General features: G+C 38.7%; 1 protein-coding gene across 1 annotated transcript; it reads right to left on the reverse strand.

The window, feature by feature from the left end:
• Positions 1 to 6,855: 6,855 nt before the first annotated feature.
• arf2a (ARF GTPase 2a) lies at positions 6,856 to 19,012 on the reverse strand. Its single transcript, XM_079835448.1, has 5 exons — positions 18,925 to 19,012; positions 10,376 to 10,533; positions 9,786 to 9,896; positions 9,578 to 9,702; positions 6,856 to 9,042 (listed from the first exon to the last, which is right to left on the reverse strand). The coding sequence occupies exons 2-5, from the start codon at positions 10,521 to 10,523 to the stop codon at positions 8,881 to 8,883; spliced, it is 546 nt and encodes a 181-aa protein (XP_079691574.1). The 5' UTR covers positions 10,524 to 10,533; positions 18,925 to 19,012; the 3' UTR covers positions 6,856 to 8,880.
• Between the last annotated feature and the right edge of the window lie 90 nt (positions 19,013 to 19,102).

Below are 19,102 nucleotides of genomic sequence, written 5' to 3' on the forward strand. Positions count from 1 at the left end.
ACGAGGGATAGCCTATTTTCGACTACCGACCGTGTCTTGTGCGCCTCGTGATCCGTCAGTTGTTTTGAATCAGAACCATGCACTGTCGCAAATGAATCAATCTTTTGATTTATTTCAGCATCGGACAAAACGTCAGCAAAACGGTTTGGTTCGGTTCGCTATTCATTCTGAATCCCTCGGACGGCTTACTCGCGAGTCGTTTGAGCGGTTTGTAACGGATAAAAACAAAAGTGCGCTTGATGAAATTAACATTCACTTTCGATAGCCTATTATATCAGTTGAAACCAAACCTAGAAATCCATCCGATCTTTTGTCAGTCATAAAGAAGCTTTTAAGTTCAACACCTTTGAATGACGACTGCAGGAAAGCACAATTTCCAGTCAAAACAGTAAATTCCCGATATTACTGTTTTAGAATGTGTTATTGTAGCCTATTTCTATGGTAATACAGTAACCTCAATAATTTTACTATGGGTAGGCCTACACTTTTTTTGAAAGGTGGCCTAATTTTGAGAGCTAGTGTCATGTGAATTGAGAGACATTAATTCATTAACTTAATTAATTATGGTTAGGCTATGCATATTTTTGTAACAATACAATTACCATAGTCGTGAATAGATTTAGTGCATCTTGAAGAACACAGTTTTTAGTGTAATTAAAGCAAAAATTCCATTGCTGTCAAATTTTAAATAGGTCATTTGATTTGATAATAAAGGCAAACTTTTTTTTTTTCTAAACAAAGGCATAGCTTGATGATGCCTTGATTTCGTGGAATCATGCAAGTTGTTGTCTTCACCTCTAGGCTACAGCCGGTATAAAAGAATCCGACAGGACTCCGGCAGAAATCATATATTTCTGGATGAGCTAAAGATTTATTAACGTTACTGTAGTTAGTATGAAGCAGGATGGGGCCGTTGGAGCGGATCGAGGCTGCTGAAAGCGATTGCTAATGAGAGACAAGCGTGACACATGGCTCGAGAGCAGTGGAGTTTTTATTATGGCGCAGACGACCACTTCCGCTTCTTCTGGTCATGTGTATGGGGTAATGCAGCTCTGTTTTATCATATTAGATACAGAGTGTATTGAAAGTTATGTTATAATGCTACTCTGTGCGTTTGCTCAGCGGCTATACTTGTTGCACACTGTAGTAAGCTAGATTGATATTAGCAGAGGCGTTGCAATAGGGCAAGCAAGGCAGGCACTTGCCTGGGGCCCCGCATTTTGAGGAGGCCCCCGAGGGCTGATCATTTAAACAATCAGAAATGGTAATATAAACATGCAGCGACCTCTCTGCATCTCCCTTAGTGGGTCCCCCTCTCTCTTTACGCTGGTAATGCTTTCGCCACCTCGCATCAGCCGCCTTCTTCAAACTGTATGCATGATTTGATATGTTAAGCATGAAGAGAACTTATCCGTCTGGCTTGGCCACTCACTCTAATGTTAACCTAGATAAATATGCGTTATTATTCAGCGCATATCCAAGTGTTTGTGTGGAGTGTGGAAGCTGAAGTATAGGACGCTTACATGACATGAAGGCGCCAGCGCCGTCACTGGCATTTTTTCCTGACAGCGAAAACAACTTAAAATACTCCGTAATTTACGGTCATACAGATACATGTGCTTTTGTAAAACAAAGAAAACAAACAGGACGTGCGCTTTCTTTCGTCCTAGCTAGTCTGCAGCGCATTTCATAAATGAACCAAAACTAAGCGTAACAGGTTTCTTGCCTCACATACTGTATATATGATAAATATATCTAGCCTATAGAAAGCTTGAAATGTCTACTTTTAAACTAACAAATTCAAATCGAAAACAAATATTCTTTGGTTATGTAATCCGTGTGAAAAGTGCATTTCTCTCACAAGGCACTGCGGAGAGGCAGCATTGTCAACTTCATCTTTGCAGCCGACACTGACTCAGAAAATACTAGTTTAATAATAAACAAATAAAATGGCTCCTTGTTATTTTTTCAGACACATTTATAATCATTACTTTTGCCTGTGCTTTTCGCAAGCTTATGCGCGCCGCTTCCATGCACCCAGTATTTAAGCAGCCTTATGTGCGATTAAATGAATGACTATAGTCCACTAGAAAAATCTTTAGTCGGGGGCAACCCTAATCAACACATTAGTAGGCTAATTAGTATATCAAGCTCTTCTACATTAAATTAGTTTGAGTTAACATAGTTGATAAACGAATAAAATAAAGACTAAATTAAAATGATAACCATATATTTCTATATGTCGGAGAATTTCTTGTCCCTGTCACCACCACACAAAGCACCGTTTTTAAGGTGACAATTTGTTATAAATATGAATGTTGTACTGTATTTTGAAGATATTGTATTGTATCTTATTGTGAAGATGAAGATTGACATTGTTAATTAAACAAAAAGCACTTTAATGTTATAAAAAAATTGGTTTTGGTAGATGTGTTTTGACTACTTTTTGTATGTTGTAAAATTAGATAACGAAGATATAATGATATAATAGAGAATTATTATTTTTTTTGTATAGGGCCTCATTGATAACAGAACTCAATGTTGGTTCGCCTCTGGATATTAGGAATGGTACAACATGGCACTCGCAGTAAATCAAGAAAACGAGATTTAAACAATAAGATTAACTGTGTTGAGCTATATAACAATGATTCGTTTTCTGTTGATGAATGTATCCAAACAGTTGCTGACCTGTCTAATAAAACACATAACATATTAAAGCGTCTTTGGGCGTTTCCATGGTTTCTACAAAACAAGACAGGGGTATGATTGATAGGCGACTCGTGGACACAGTTTGTGTCCTGGTTAAAATGGCTTATTCCTTTGGATTTAAACATTCTTGAAAACATTTGGGATAGTGTAAGTACACAAGTCAACAAAATGTATAACATTGTTCTAGTGGTTTTTGGATATTTTAAAGGGCTAGGGTTTGGGTCTTACATATTGTAAATCTTACATACAAAAATCTTACATATTGTGCCTTTAAAAGTTTTGGAGATTTTGGGAATTTGTACACTGAACAAAATAATAAACACTTCTGTTTTTGCCCCTATTTTTCATGAGCTGAACTCAAAGATCTAAGACTTTTTCTATGTACACAAAAGGCCTATTTCTCTCAAATATTGTTCACAAATCTGTCTAAATCTGTGTTAGTGAGCACTTCTCCTTTGCCGAGATAATCCATCCACGTCACAGGTGTGGCATATCAAGATGCTGATTAGACAGTATGATTATTGCACAGGTGTGCTTTAGTCTGGCCACAATAAAAGGCCACTCTAAAATGTGTAGTTTTATCACAGCACAATGCCACAGATTGTTGAATAACTGTGTGTGTATGTAGGAAATAAACGGCAGAAGGCATTAAGATGGCCGCTGAGTGAACTGACTTTGCCTGAACTCAGTAAGCTACTTGAGGCTAAACACTTGCCAGCACTGTCGATTAATATGTGCTTCAGTCAAACAGACTATGTTAAGGTGTTAATGGAGCACACTAGGGAGTATGAGAATACAGCATTAACCTTCTGATTACACACACCAAGTCTAGTGGGAAGAGTATCTAGCGTAAAATCCCTCCTTGTCTCTCCTCTTTTCTATAATGCTAATTAACATCTTTTAAGCTGAGAAGATCCCAGGAAACATCAAAGCATACGATTAAATTATCACAATTAGTCCACTGGAAGTCATTATCCAGCGATCATCCCAAATATCAGTCATGGGGATTGGGAAATTGAGGGAGGAGAGATGGGTGGAGAGCCGTTAGAGTGTCGAACAATGCAGTAGAGACGAAAAAATAGAGATGGAGATAAAGGGGAAATTGGATGCTCATAATCTGATATTTCACAAAAGCTCGTTTACGAATGTGTGATGATGGTTCTTCACCTCAGCTAATGCCTGAGTGACATGGGGAAGCCCTTTACAGGAATGAAACATGATGAAACAGGAAGCCCTGTACAGGAATGATGCTGTACTGGATCTTTTCTGAGCAACACACGAGAGGAATCCACTGACAGCAGTTTCTGTTCTCACCCTGGTCTCTTATAGTATTTTAGAGGACAACGTTTGATCTTTAGAACCACATTCGAATCTATTTCCTTTCACTTCCTCTACTGGATTTCAGTCCTGTACTGTTTCCCAAACCTAATGAGCCTAAATTGTTCATAAGACTATTGCCATGCAGCAATGGTAGCTAAGATCAATTTAGGCTCACAATGTTTTTAACATAATGGCTTAGTTTATGCAACTGGTTTCAAAGACAAGGCTTAAATCTAGTCCCAGATTAAAATGTTTTAACTGAAGTAACTCGCACGGACATATCTTAAAATATCTCAGTGCCATTGTTTTGTCTCAAGATGCACATCAGTAATGTTTTTTTTTCACGTTTATAAGGCACGTTTATAAAAAACTACTTAAATGTCCTAATTGAACGAAGGCTTAATCCTGGTTTAATCTAAACCCTGTCTGTGAAACCAGGCTTTAATGTTTGGAGAAATCTGGCATACGTCACCAGAGAGTCTTTCATTGTACCAGATCGAGACATTTTATATGAAGAATTACATGGTCAACAAAACTGTAAAAAAAAAATGAAATGCACTTGGATGATGCATTTCAAAAATAGCTAGGGTGAACTTTTTCCTTTCATTTTCAACTTTGAAATGAATATCTGAAATTCACTTAGCATTACGCCCTTTAGTTCAACAGTATAAACTGGATGAAGTGATTAATCTTGAGCAATCATGCTAATTATACAACCTAGTGTTCATTTGAATTCACCTGTGTTCAATTGCTCGATGCCATCATTAATTTCAGTTTGAGAGTTTGTTAGCTCTTATATCTGAAATAGAAACACATCAATCTTGCTGTCTGTGGAGTGTTGTGGTGAATTTGTAAGAATGTAAAAAGAAAGATTGTCAAAGCCTTGAACTGGCTTGCCTAAAAAAAAGAAAGTACTATATTGGGTGCAAGCCAAATATAGTTCAACCTCCATGTAACAATGCGGTGACCGCATGTGTTCATTTGAACTGGGGGCACTGGAAACTATCAACCTGAATGTTGCCAAATCCAGATAAATCCTTTTGAAGAGTTTGTTTCAGTCAACCAGAGCTCTGCAGGACAAAGCCCGGAAGGGTAAGCATTAGTATTCTAAAGTGGTTCTGTTTTGAGAATAACCTTAAATTTGGGTATTGGCTGCTTACTTAATCTATCAGTACCAGTTGTTTGTGAAATGGTTGGACGGCTGGGTGTGTAAGGAATATAAGCAAATATGTAGCAGTCTTAACCTTACGATTTGATGAACATCAGGCTGTTGCCACATCATTAGACCTTTCCATCAAATCGCAAGGTTATGTAGGTTTTCACCTTGCTTTTCATTTGAATTAAGTACTTTTCTCTTATTATATATGGATCGCTACTTTTGGGATTTCTCACTGCCTCATTTTCTTACCTAATAAAATGCCACATTCTTCTCCCTCCACACTGATCAGTTAAATGGCCTTCCTTCAAAGTAAGTTATTATTTATTCAAGCTTTTTTTTTCCCCCTCTAGGTTCTTTGCTTGTATCCATGGTGTGGGCTGCCCCACTTGGTCTGCTGCCCCTGTGGCCCGGTCCTAGAGAAGCAGATGGATGGATGTTAGGTCTATGTGCAACTCAAATATTTTTCTCCTTATGATGTTTCTCCTGTACTTCATTCAGTTCTTGACTCCCAGTTTCATGGTGGAAGGCAACAAATGGCAGTTCACACCCTATTTTATGATCACCCTAATTCATCTTCCGAACTAATGGTACTATAGGACAGTGGTCTCAAACTCAATTCCTGGAGGGTCACAGCTCTTCACAGTTTAGCTCCAACTCACACCTGCTTGGAAGTTTCTAGTAAACCTGAAGACCTTGATTCGCTGGATCGGGTGTGTATTTACATTTATGCATTTTGGCAGATGCTTTTTTTCCTTCTTACAGGGACAATCCCCCTGGAGCAACATTGAGTAAAGTGCCTTGCTCAAGGACACACTGGTGGTGACCGCTGGGATCGAACCAGCAACCTTCTGCATATCAGTTCCATGGTTTAACCCACTGGACCACCATCTCACACTGATGGTGTGTATAATTGGGGTCGGCGCAAAACTCTGCAGAGCTGTGGCCCTCCAGGAATTGAGTTTGAGACCACTGTCCTATAGGGTCTCTGGAATGCTAGAGCTTGTCCCAGCATCTCATGCCATAGATTATAGTCACTAAATGACTATTCAAAATGGGTTTGGCTTAATGCACCTGTGTAGTGCACCCCAATCACATGGCTTTGAATCCATCATGGCCTTGCTCTCTTCAACTCTGTTTCTCTCATGTATATGTGTGATGCAATGTGTGTAACTTTATACATTTGTGTATGTGTCAATAAATCCACTTGAATCTTGTTATTCAGGGGTTCCCCCCCCCATTTAATATCTCAACACTCCACTAAAACGTTGCAATTTAATATTGACGTATGACATCTGACACAAAAAAGGCTATTTTAAGATGATTCTTGCATACTAGAATTTCTTTTTTTTGTGGCAACATTCGCAGAAACTGTTTGGGCGACTGCATTTTCAGCATGTTGGACAATCAAACAGTAAGTTAATGTCTGGGCCTATAAATGCCTGATAAAAGCTCAAACACTTTGTAATGTAGCACTTTAGAACGTTAACTTAATGTCTCAATCTATAAGGCAGCCACTGTGTATCAATTTTTTTGATAACATCAATCCTGTCAGCATCAGCGCCACAGCACCACCTTATGATTAACTATGGTAACATCAGCGCTCCACCAACAGCAAGCATGCAGAACATCTGAATATTAATAAGTTGTAAAATAAAGACGCAAGAAAATCCAATGTAATAGATCTCTTTATTATAGTGCATTTATCAGATGTTACAAGATGGGTTTAAAAAAAAAAAGCTAAAAACAAAAACCATTTCAGTTAAAGAAAAAACATCTGCACACGTTCCTTCCTATTATTTTACAGATTTTTTTGAAATTAAAGCTTCACATCTGAACATAGGATAGCTAAATGAAATCTGAAAGCTAAATACATTTTCATACTCAAGTTCATACACTTTAATTACTTGTCATAGATGATGCTTATTCAAATAAATCTATCTACTACAGTAGATCTGTATCATAACAAAGGCCAAGAAAAACATTAGAGTTATGAAACATGAATTTTGGTGACAGACAAAGGGGAAAGAAAACCAATTAATAAAATGCATTCATGCTGCCATCAAGTTTCACACAAGGTGAAACGTCAGCTATTCTCTTGTGAGAGGTCAGCACAGGGTTCGGACCACTGGGATCTTTACAGCCGAATGTTCAATGCTGTATTCAACACACTACAGTTGCCTTTGGAATATGAAGGGAAGCAAAGCGTTTGTCAGTTTTGGACTATTAGAAGATGCATGTACACGTTCTCAAAGCGAACATCTCTCTGCTGGTGCTTGTTTCTATCAGTGACATGTTTCAAAATGGACCGGTGCATCAGGTAGAGCAGCCATCAACAGATGAAGAGACATGAAGAGAGAGAAAGAAAGAAAGAAAGAAAGAAAGAAAGGTGAAATATGGAAGAGGGGAGACTATAGCTGGCTGGAGGAGTTTGTATTTCAACCTGCAGCTGTTATGTATTTCTCTCATACAAAGAGAACCATAGAGACAACCACTGGAGCTTGTTGGCAACTCTGGATCAGCTGCAGATTCGCCTGGATGTTCATTTATATATCGGGGGTGGGGGGGATCTCATTTTCAGATTCCAATAGGGAAACTGAATGTACCCCAAAAAGCCCTTAGTGGCCTCACCTAAACACTCATGCGATTCTGACTGTACATATGATGCAGGACACCTTGAAAGAGACCGTAATAACAAGAAAATAAATCATCACAACAATAAAAACAAAGAAAAAGAGCTAAAAGAAGAATCACTGGAGTGGGAGCAGCTCGCAAAAGGCCTTGCTGCTCCAGCAGAAGGCGCTCACTCCCTCCATACTCCCACAAACACTCGTCACTTCTGCAGTCGCCTCTTACATGCCAATCGAAACACATGTAAGGCTGTTAGTTAGTGCCTGGGATCTGACCGAATGATCATATTACAGTAAGATCCAAGAAAGCAGACACACAGGGACACATGATTTCTTCCCCTCAGGCAATAGTTTAAGACGTTTCACAAGCTGACTTTGTGTAAACAAAAGGTTTCACAGGCTTGTGCTTGAATGCGCTTGACTGAGGACAGGAGTAGGGAAATCGAGCTGGTGTTCACATGGAAAGCGTCAGAGTAAAACGCCTGAAAGCATTAGCATGATTTTCAAATAACGCGAAGAAGAATGGATGAAAAACAAATGTCACTTTATTGTCTGATTTTTTTCCTTCTTTTTTTCCCAACCTGATGCAGGTTACAATGAGTTTTATCAAATGTGGGGTCAAAGGATGGCAACTCACACCTTGTAACATTTTAGTCATGCGTGATTGCTTTAAACATTGGGAAAGGGAAAAATCAGGCCTATAGTCTGGTTTCAGTGTATTAGGTAACAGAAATATTTAACATCCTGGGTCATTCTTTGCGTGCAGAAAACCACGGGGAGAGGAGGGAGAAAAGAGAGAAAGAGAGAACCGTGCTGTACGCTGAGTGTCTATTTTGAAAGGCACAGCAAGGCTACTCCCACCCTCAGTTCACTCACACACACACACACACACACTTGCATGTGTATTTTAGACAGCACTGGGCTAAGTCTCTGACGTATACAAGACTGGACAAGAGAAAGATATGAATAAACTGGGCAACCGGGCGAGACTGAAACTAGTGCTGTCACCCTTTACACACACTCATACACACACAGCGCTGACAGAAGAGGAGAGGGTGGAATGGATCATTTAGCGTTTTTGAGTTGGTTGGAGAGCCAGTCGAGCCCTTCGTACAGGCCATCCCCGCTTGTGGCGCAGGTGGCCTGAATGTACCAGTTACGATGACGCAGGGAATGAAGGCCCAGCTTATCTGTGATCTCGGCTGCGTTCATCGCGTTGGGCAGGTCCTGTAGAAAAACAGACGGGAAGAGTGAGCAGTCAGTTACTGAGCTTTGTAAAAATATATGTTTTTTTATTTGAATGATATTAATTTATAAAAGTCAAGATCATAAAAGTGTTTGTACAATGCTACCCGTCCTGCAGATGTCACATTATGCTGCTTAATATTTTTGTGGAAACCGTGGTTTTTTCCCCCCGTATTCTTTGATTAGTAAAAACCTCCAAAACAACAGGATTTACTTTAAATAAAAATAATTTGTAACAATGTAAGTGTTGACTGTCACTTGATCAATTTAATGCATTCTTGCTGAATAAAAATAAGACCGTAGTGTATGCAAGCAAAATCGGTATAAGTGAAATATACCCAACTTAAACTGTTTCAAATCAAAACAGAATTGGATCAATAGCTTGTGAATCAGAATCAAAGCAGGAAAACAATCAAAGACAGTCATACATGACATCAGCCATAGCTGAAGTCTGAAAAGGAGCCAAATAAATACTGGGGCTGCTGAGATTAGCAGATTATGTTCTGCTCTCTCTTACCTGTTTGTTGGCAAAGACAAGCAGCACGGCATCTCTCAACTCATCCTCCGCCAACATCCTCGTCAACTCCTCCCTTGCCTCGTTCACTCGCTCCCTATCGTTACTGTCCACAACAAATATCAGGCCTGTGAAAGAGACAGTGGGAGACTGAGTATGTGCTCAAGAGTTGCTTGATACCTGGTCTTCCTGTGTATGCGAAGACACTGACCTTGTGTGTTCTGGAAATAGTGTCTCCAAAGTGGACGGATCTTATCCTGACCGCCCACATCCCACACCGTAAAGCTGATGTTCTTATACTCTACTGTCTCAACATTAAAACCTGCACAAAGAGAAGGGAGGCAAGTTAAATAAACATTGGCACAAAGAAAGAGGGGCAGAAGGAATGAGGGTGAAAGGACATGAACTGGCCCCGCTCTAATAACACTACAGCTAGAGGGCAAAAACTTTTTTTGCCAGAGAGCAGAGAAAGAGGAATAAGACCAGACACACAAAGACAGAATGAGAGGAGAGGGGAGACAGCTAAAAGTAGAACATTTTCAAATAGTACATTTTCAAAATGCAGGAAAAAACGTTTTTCTTCTTTAAATCGAAGTCTCTAATGTAATGATCCTATATCTGGTTGGTTTGATTAAAAGGCTTACAACTATTTATTGATCATTTTTTAAAAGCCCATGGGAAAAAAAGGAATATTTACAGAACCAAACCCACTGAAAAAGGGCAGCATTCATGATGGTGCAAAACTAGCCTGAAATAGGGATTACTGAGAAAGAACGAATAGTAGATGTGAAAGTCACAAACCGATAGTGGGGATGGTAGTGACTATTTCTCCCAGTTTCAGTTTGTACAGGATGGTGGTCTTTCCAGCGGCATCCAAGCCCACCATCAGAATTCTCATCTCTTTCTTCCCAAAGAGATTCTTAAAGAGGCCTGCAAACATGTTCCCCATGATGGCAGATCTGCAGAGAACAATAGAGAGGGTAGAGGAGGTTTTAGAGCAGATAAGACAAAATATAATATACAGTTTAGTATCTTCAATGTCAATAACACCATATTTAAATACACTATTCTTCTGAAACAAAGCTGGTTCTAAGGACACTAACTAATTCATGATCGGACCAGTGATACAAAATTGTCATTGGGTTTCAAACAAAAGGCAAATATATGCCCAACAACCATATGACAAATAAAAGAAAGACTGTTTAAAAAACATTGTGGCAGGATCAAAAGGATTTTAGTAGTCCTTGATCAGGCAAAACAAATAATTGAGGATGGTGTGACAGTGTAAAGCAGAGGTGGAAATTAAAGAAAAATGGAAGCTTGAAGCCTTCAAAGAGGTGATGCTTAAGTAAAACACTTAATCTCAAGTCACTCTGCAGTAAGTTTTAGATACAGGCATCTAATAAATAATTACATACCATTCAAGTTATTTGAAAGAAATTAAAGACCCAAATGACGCAACCCACAATTATTTACACAGGAACTGATTAGGCCTAAGTGTTTAATGTACCATGAATGCAGGTTATGCTTTAACCACATCCGACTCTGGGTAAACAAGCATAGTTCAAGGCTGATTCCCATATGAAGAGAAAGGAGGGAGGAGAGTCACAGAGAAACAAAAGGCTCAGTGATGAGGGGAATGCAAGATGCCACCAGTGGAAAGAAGAGTACAGGAGGTAACCAGACACCTGACAAACCTGTAAGAGGAGACACCTGCCCTCTGAATTAATCAGAAACATGGGGAGAGAGAGAGAGAGAGAAAGAGGGGGGCTGGAAAGCCTGGTCCCCATCGATTGAGTTACACTCTAATCCCAAACTGTAACTCAAGAGTGAAACTACAGTTTTAGACAATGAGGCCACTACATCCCTATACAGACCAAAGACAGTCGTGTCTAAACAATATGGGACATACTTGAAGACTCTCAGAAATTATAAACAGCCAACCATAATTCCTACATTTTTTGTTTTAATGTTAGCTTAATTTGTCAGTCTATTTAAAAACCTGTAGTGTTTGAAATGTATACAAGTCTCTGCTACGGGGTAATAATGGCCACATACACACTGCAGCTAAATTTGGTGGTCAATTCACCTTTTAGTGCTTAATCCCATTCTGAACACACACAGTTCATTTTACGGGAGTGAAAACCGCATTCTACAACCGAATTAACTCCCCAAAAATGCAGGAAGTGACAACCGCATTTACAAAAATGAAACACAATGTGTATGGAACCGAACTGAACAACTAGTTGTTAATGATGTCCGATGAGAGATATGAGAGATGACAGACGAGAAATAGAAATACATCTCTGCTGCACGTTAAAATACATATTTCTGTACTAGTCTGTATGTGCGGTGCCAGAAATCACAGAGAAGCGGTACGAGTCTAACTAGTGTTGCGAGATCTTGTAAGCAAATCTGCAAATAAGAACAAGCCCATAAAAAACTAAATAAATGGAATGCTTTATGCTGAAAATAAGACTGAGCAGGTGCCGCTCTGTGAAACAAAACAACGCCTCCGTCGACTGTGCTTTAGTTCAAATTGCTTAACATAATTCTTTTGTCGCTGTAAAATGTATTTGGTCAGAATAGCAGATACTAATTTAACTGCCAATCCAATTTAATTTATCATTCAACGTGTGAGTAGTGAGTGATTTCCATGTTATTTGTTGTTTGATAAACAAAAACAGGCAATCCACACCCGGATGATTACGGCGTAAATGACTAGACAAAGCATGGCACTCGCATTACACAAAACCTTTTTTTTTTCACGTTTTATGACCATCGCTGTTGTAACATTAGGAAGCCAGAATATTCCCAGACAGGAGCGGCTCTATCAGCGACTTCTCTCCATCACTTGCTATGCTGAACTGCAACACACCAACACGTAAAGAACTGTGATCTCAGCAACAGATTGACATACAGTTGATCGGACAGCTACTCACGTGAAAGGCATGCGAAGTGTATCATACAACAAAAACATACCGTCTGTTTTACACGTTGAGTTTTTCAAACCAGGTTCCAGATGCATCGTCAGATTTGAGATTAACCGCGGTTCAACGACTAACGCATTTGTATAACATTCCAAAGAGTTTGGTTATCAGCCGCAGTGGAAAATGAGACCATACATGGGCTGTGCTGGATCGGCATAGAATGTAACGGTTAAGCAAAGAGAACGGTTTGTTCCGACAGTGGAAAAGCTGCAACAGTTTGCGTTTAAACTTTTTTTGGGAGAGACTAAAACTGATACCACAGATTCACTCAATGACTACGTTTACATGGACAGCAGTAATCTAATTATTGACCTTACTCTGAATAAGACAATAATCTGATTAAGGCGTTTACATGAGTTGCTTTTAGAATATTACGTTCATGTTCCCATTTTACATGTTACAGAACATAGCTCGATTAATAGAACGTCATTACGTCCCCATGCCACGCTACGCTGTCCGGCGTCCAATCATAGCGCGACTTTCGTAGGTCTGTTCAAATCAATGGGCTCAGGCAACCCGCTGTAACTTTACCTGCGGGTGTCGCTGTTGGACAGTGAGACTATAAAAACGAGTGACTTTTATACTTTTTAATGTAATATATATATAGTTTTATTTTTTGTATATATTGTGTCTTTCAGTTTTTTTAAGAGACACTGCCCATCCTGCCTCCTTCTTGACAGCCAACATTTCGAATACTAGCTTTGATTAATGATGAAAATTAAGGTTTCAAAATCGTGATTGTTTGGATTGTTATTTTCTGCCATCGAGCCACAAGCGTTCACTGAATGGCATATGGCTTGCGAGCCTAGAGGTTCCCGACCGCTGTTGTAAGCAGACAATTATGAATCTGGGATTACAGATACAAACGTATTGTATTTTACTTTTACAATGAGCAGAATTATTACAACACAAAGAAAAAAAAATATAGAGGAGGCCATGTCCGAGTGAGCAGTCAAGCAAGACCCGCAGTCACACACCATAGCAACACGTCATGGCAACAACATTTCAGACTGAAAGATACGTAAAAGATAAACGGGAATTTGAGCGCATTGTTACTGTTTTGTACGCGCGGTTATATTAATTATAATCCAAATTCTGTTTTATTTGTCACAATATTATTGATGATTGTTTAGAGGGGCACTTTATATTATACTTTTGATACGAGCCCCCAAAGCCCTCCCCTCTGCACTTGCCTGGTGTGTGTGCCTGGTGTGTGTGTCCTGTCACAAAATGCGGCGAAAACTCATACACGAGGTTAATAGTTAGATTAAGGTGTGTACATGTCTACAATGCACTTGGATAATGCGACTAAAATAGGCATACTCCACATGTCTTAATTCGATTTTTGTTTAATTCGAGTATGGCTTTAACCGGATTAAGGTAATTAGAAATCGCTGTTTACATGGTAGTTTCTTAATCAGAGTATGGTCTTAATCAGATTAATTTCGGAGTATTGTTGTCCATGTAAACGTACTAACTGACTACGTTTACATGGACAGCTGTAATCTAATTATTGACCTTACTCTGAATAAGACAATAATCTGATTAAGGCGTTTACATGAGTTGCTTTTAGAATATTACGTTCATGTTCCCGTTTTAGATGTTACAGAACATGGCTTGATTAATGGTACGTCATTACGTCCCCATGCCACGCTACGCTGTCCGGCGTCCAATCATAGCGCGACTTTCGTGGGTCTGATCAAATCAATGGGCTCAGGCAACCCGCTGTAACTTTACCTGCGGGTGTCGCTGTTGGACAGTGTGACTTTATAAAAACTAGTGACTTTTATACTTTTTAATGTAATATATATATGTTTTATTTTTTGTAATATTATATATGGTGTCTTTCAGTTTTTTTTAAGAGACACTGCCCATCCTGCCTCCTTCTTGACAGCCAACATTTCGAATAATAGCTTTGATTAATGATGAAAATTAAGGTTTCAAAATCGTGATTGTTTGGATTGTTTTTTTCTCCCATCGAGCCACAAGCACTCACTGAATGGCATATGGCTCGCGAGCCTAGAGGTTCCTGACCGCTGATGTAAGCAGACAATTATGAATCTGGGATTACAGATACAAACTTATTGTATTTTACTTTTACAATGAGCAGAATTATTACAACACAAAGAAAAAATATATAGAGGAGGCCATGTCCGAGTGAGCAGTCAAGCAAGACCCGCAGTCACACACCATAGCAACACGTCATGGCAACGACATTTCAGACTGAAAGATACGTAAAAGATAAACGGGAATTTGAGCGCATTGTTACTGTTTTGTACGTGCTGTTGTATTAATTATAATCCAAATTCTGTTTTATTTGTCACAATATTATTGATGATTGTTTAGAGGGGCACTTTATATACTTTTGATACGATACGATTTATATATTCCTCTGCACTTGCCTGGTGTGTGTGTGTGTGTGTGTGTCCTGTCACAAAATGCGGCAAAAACTCCTACACGACGTTAATAGTTAGATTAAGGTGTGTGTACATGTCTACAATGCACTTAGATAATGCGACTAAAACAGGCATACTCCACATGTCTTAATTCGAGTATGGCTTTAACCGGATTAAGGTAATTAGAAATGGCTGTTTACATGGCAGTTTCTTAATCAGAGTATGGTCTTAATCAGATTAATATCGGAGTATTGTTGTCCATGTAAACGTACTGATAGATGGTGAGTGTATTGCATGCATTTCACTCATGATCCAATTATAAATGCCATGATGCACTGCAACTTTTTGAACCATAAAATATGCATCAGGATGTGTACCGTATTGTAAGATAGTGATACCCTGTATACAAAATACATGTGTGCAAACATAATCCAGAAGACTACAGTAGCCCAAATTATAAAAGTGACCTTGTTCTCAAGCAATTAAATAATTAAATCTGAAGGAATGTACTTTTATAGTATGTCTACCGAGTCTAAATGTGGCACAAGTGTTAGGTGCTGCTAAGAATGGAGTAAGAACACACCCATTGAGATTGTTAGAGAAGTGTCCTTTGGCTAAAAAGAAGAGGTGGGGCTTCAGAATGCAGTGACACCAGAGTTGAAACAAAGTCCCAAAAGAACAAAAACTACTACATAATCCTCAAACTATTTGAAAAACACCCTTTTTATAAAAAAAAAAAGAAACTGTGCTCCACAAGGGGCCACATCATCAAAAGACATCCCTGCAAATGCAAAGAAGAGCTACAAAAAACTGACTCATTCTGTGACTTACACATTTCCACAGGTTGACTCACTGATCAGTTAAGTGGGTTGCATTATGGTCAGTATGTGTGTTTCAGATAAATAAAGAACAGGTAAGACAGTACGGTTTGGGAAAATAATGGAGGAGAAAAGACAAAGATGAAAATTCAAATAGAAAGATTTTTTAATCTGCCATAGGGTACGTCAGCCACAAATTAAGCCCCATCAATTATTCACAGGAACCAAAGTTAAATTATTGAGTAGAAAAGGTGAAACAAGAAGCTCTAGCTGATGTTGTTAAAGTAGTCATAACTGCACACTAATCTCTGCCTGGTGTAAATAAAGTTACAACCTTACACATATTATACTGACCCCCGGTTTCAAAGACAAGGCTTAAAGTTAGTCCCAGACTAAAATGCATGTTTGAGCCGTTTTAACTGAAAACAACTTGCACAGACAAATCTTCAAATATGTCAGTGCCACTGTTTTGATCAGTAATGTTTTTTTTCTAAGGCATATTCATAAAAGCTACTTAAATGTCCTAACTGAACTAAAGCCTAACCCTGGTATAATCTAAGCCCTGTCTGTGAAACCAGGCCTGAAAATCAGACCTCAATCATCGGTTTACTAAGTCTTGATATAAATTCAGCTGATTAGTAAGGGCTTTCAATAACTAGCCTATGCGTTAACATTTAAAAACGCCTGTTCTGTTGAGTGAAAGCTTGTTTTATTCCCCCCCACCGTTATTCACTTTGTCCTTCTGTGCAGCAACACATTTAAAAATCATGCATCAGATGTGATGAGTATTGCTGACTCGTTTGGTTTCCACTGGTTCCAACAGTGAACTAGTCATGCTGAAACTGAAGGCATTTAAGGTTAAGCACTAGCTTAAATAACAGCCCCATTCTTCCTCTGAAGTCTCCAGCTTAATACTCAAAACAGCAGGGTTCACATACACATTTATTGTCACAACCTTTCAAAAGTTCAGTCAGTAAGGTTTATGTTTTTAAAGAAAAATAGATGTTTTAAAATCTGTTTATTTAATTGATTAAAAAACAGTAATATTGTGAAATATGATTAAAATAAAGTTTTTTTTTTTTCATTTGTTATTTACAAATATACAATTGTAATTTATTCCTGTGAAGGTAAAGCTGAATTCTCAGCATCATTACGCCAGTCTTCAGTGTCACATTATCCTTCAGAAATCATTTAATATGATGTTTTGTGGCTCAAGAAACATTTCTTATTATCAATGCGGAAAACAGTTTCAGTTTCATATTTGTGGAAACCATGGTAAACCTAAATTCTTTGTTGAATAGAAAGTTCAAAAGAAAGGCGTTTATTGGAAATATAAGTCTTTTGAAACACTATAAAACGGTTTGCTTTTGGTTAATGCATCCTTCACTGTAAAAAAAAAAAATCAGGTCTCCAATTGAAAATTTTCTAGTGACTGATCACATCTAATTTTTTTTAGTTGGCCAAATTGAATTTCTGTGAATTCAATTGCATCAATTCACAGAAATTCAATTTGGCCAAATGGAAAATTTAGATGTGATCAGTCACAAAAAAAAATTCAATTGGAGACCTGATTTTTTTCTACAGTGTCGCTGAATAAATTATTTTCTCGCCGAATCTAAAAACATTGTGTTGCTCTTATGTACATATAAAGTGCCTCGAACACCATCAGCTGCCTGTTCACATTTACAAAAAAACTGCCTTTCACTAAACACACATTATACACAGAAAATGTTTATTTTTCCAGCAGGGAGTAGCAAAATTCCTGAAAGTTGAAAGAATATACAACAACAACACAAAACAAATCAAGCGAGATTAAACGGTAACGTTACTCTGGATGAGATACATGTAGGATACTTCCCCTACATGAAAATAAATGCGTTATCAAACGTGCACAAAGATCAAAAGACCGTAATGGTTAAGACAACCCATTTATCAGGCAGACTAGGAAGTGAGAGCGTAACAGAGGCTAGAGAAAAATCACATGACAACATACGATCCCATCCAGTTTCAATGTTGCGACAGACACAGCCAATTATAGCGAGAAATGCTTCTTAACTATAAATCAACACGCCAGACATTTATAATATGTGCTTGCTTACAAAACACCTTACACCTCGAACGCAGCAATACAACCACACTTAGAAAACATCACCCGAGATCAGATATCAAGCTCTACCATCGGACCAGGAACTGAATGGGGTTTAATGAATCATCACTGACAGTGAACTAAGATTACACTTTCTTTGATTGAATCGATCCTTTCATACATTACTGGGATCACCTGGGTGTTTGACACCCGCTAGGCAAACAAAATATGTCATCCAATCACGCTTTAAAAAAATAAATAAAAAGCAATTCGCGTTATTAAAAACACTTAGTTCTTCGCCATTATGCCAATGGCGGTATCATTCAGGTTCTTGCTTTTCGAAATGCAAACCACTTTCGACCTACACAGAGAATGTTGCCAACATTTATGCAAACATCACTTCTAGTGAACTATCCAAAACACCTGAAATAAAGCGAAAGAAACAACGTTTCGTACAACAAACATCAGATACGCGGCCTAGCAATTATTCACAGATTACGCACAGTGACTGTGACTGACTTTGAATCACTGTGATCGAATAGTCGGTTTTATTTCCTACATCACTCCAAATTACTGTAACGTTACTATTAAGAGAAACTAGATCGCCCAGATTATAATTAATGTAGACTGTCATCGCAGGAGCCGTTCTCTATAGAGGGAGCGTTCTGCTTGTGTCGCGAGCGACGCCTTGTCGTCTGCTATATGTGCTAAGGGCGAGGTAACCAGATCACTCTACTGTTTACATCACTATTTATTTTACTCGGTTCAGGTCTGAACATCTATACAATTCGCGTAGACGGCAAAACGCGTTAACGCAGAAAAAATGAGCGCTGAAAATGTCTGTATATTCGGATAAGTAGGCGCGAACTGGTTGTGCAGTTCCACATCAGCTAAGCAAACATCCGTTAGTTAGCATGTTAGCCTCCCTGACTGAGATGATGATTCATTACCGAATTCTCGTTTTCTGGTAGCCATATGCGGACGACAGGTAAATTAAAAGACATCTGTACAACTTACGTCAGAGAGACAAAGCAAAATGTGTCGGTTCGGCATTATTTACCTTTTGGTGCAGTTTCGCTACAAATTTTTCCGGTTCTCCTCCTCACCGCTAAAAACAAAATGGCGTCTTTCTCTACTCCGAGGACGGTGGCGTCATGTGTTCCGCCCTCGCGTAAGTGCTGTCCAATCACATTGTCCAAAGTGCATGCGAAACCCCACCCCGTTATTGTAGTCGTCCA

The sequence above is a fragment of the Gobio gobio genome, assembly GCF_949357685.1.
Source record: "Gobio gobio genome assembly, chromosome: 1".
In the NCBI taxonomy this organism is placed as follows: domain Eukaryota; kingdom Metazoa; phylum Chordata; class Actinopteri; order Cypriniformes; family Gobionidae; genus Gobio; species Gobio gobio.

Excerpts from the sequence above, each read along its gene's own strand:
- arf2a (XM_079835448.1), bottom strand. The coding sequence starts at position 10,523 with ATGGGGAACATGTTTGCAGGCCTCTTTAAGAATCTCTTTGGGAAGAAA. Across the intron at positions 9,703-9,785 it reads CTATTTCCAGAACACACAAG|GCCTGATATTTGTTGTGGAC; the intron begins GTCAGTGTCTTC and ends TCTCTTTCACAG. Across the intron at positions 9,043-9,577 it reads TTGTCTTTGCCAACAAACAG|GACCTGCCCAACGCGATGAA; the intron begins GTAAGAGAGAGC and ends GTTTTTCTACAG.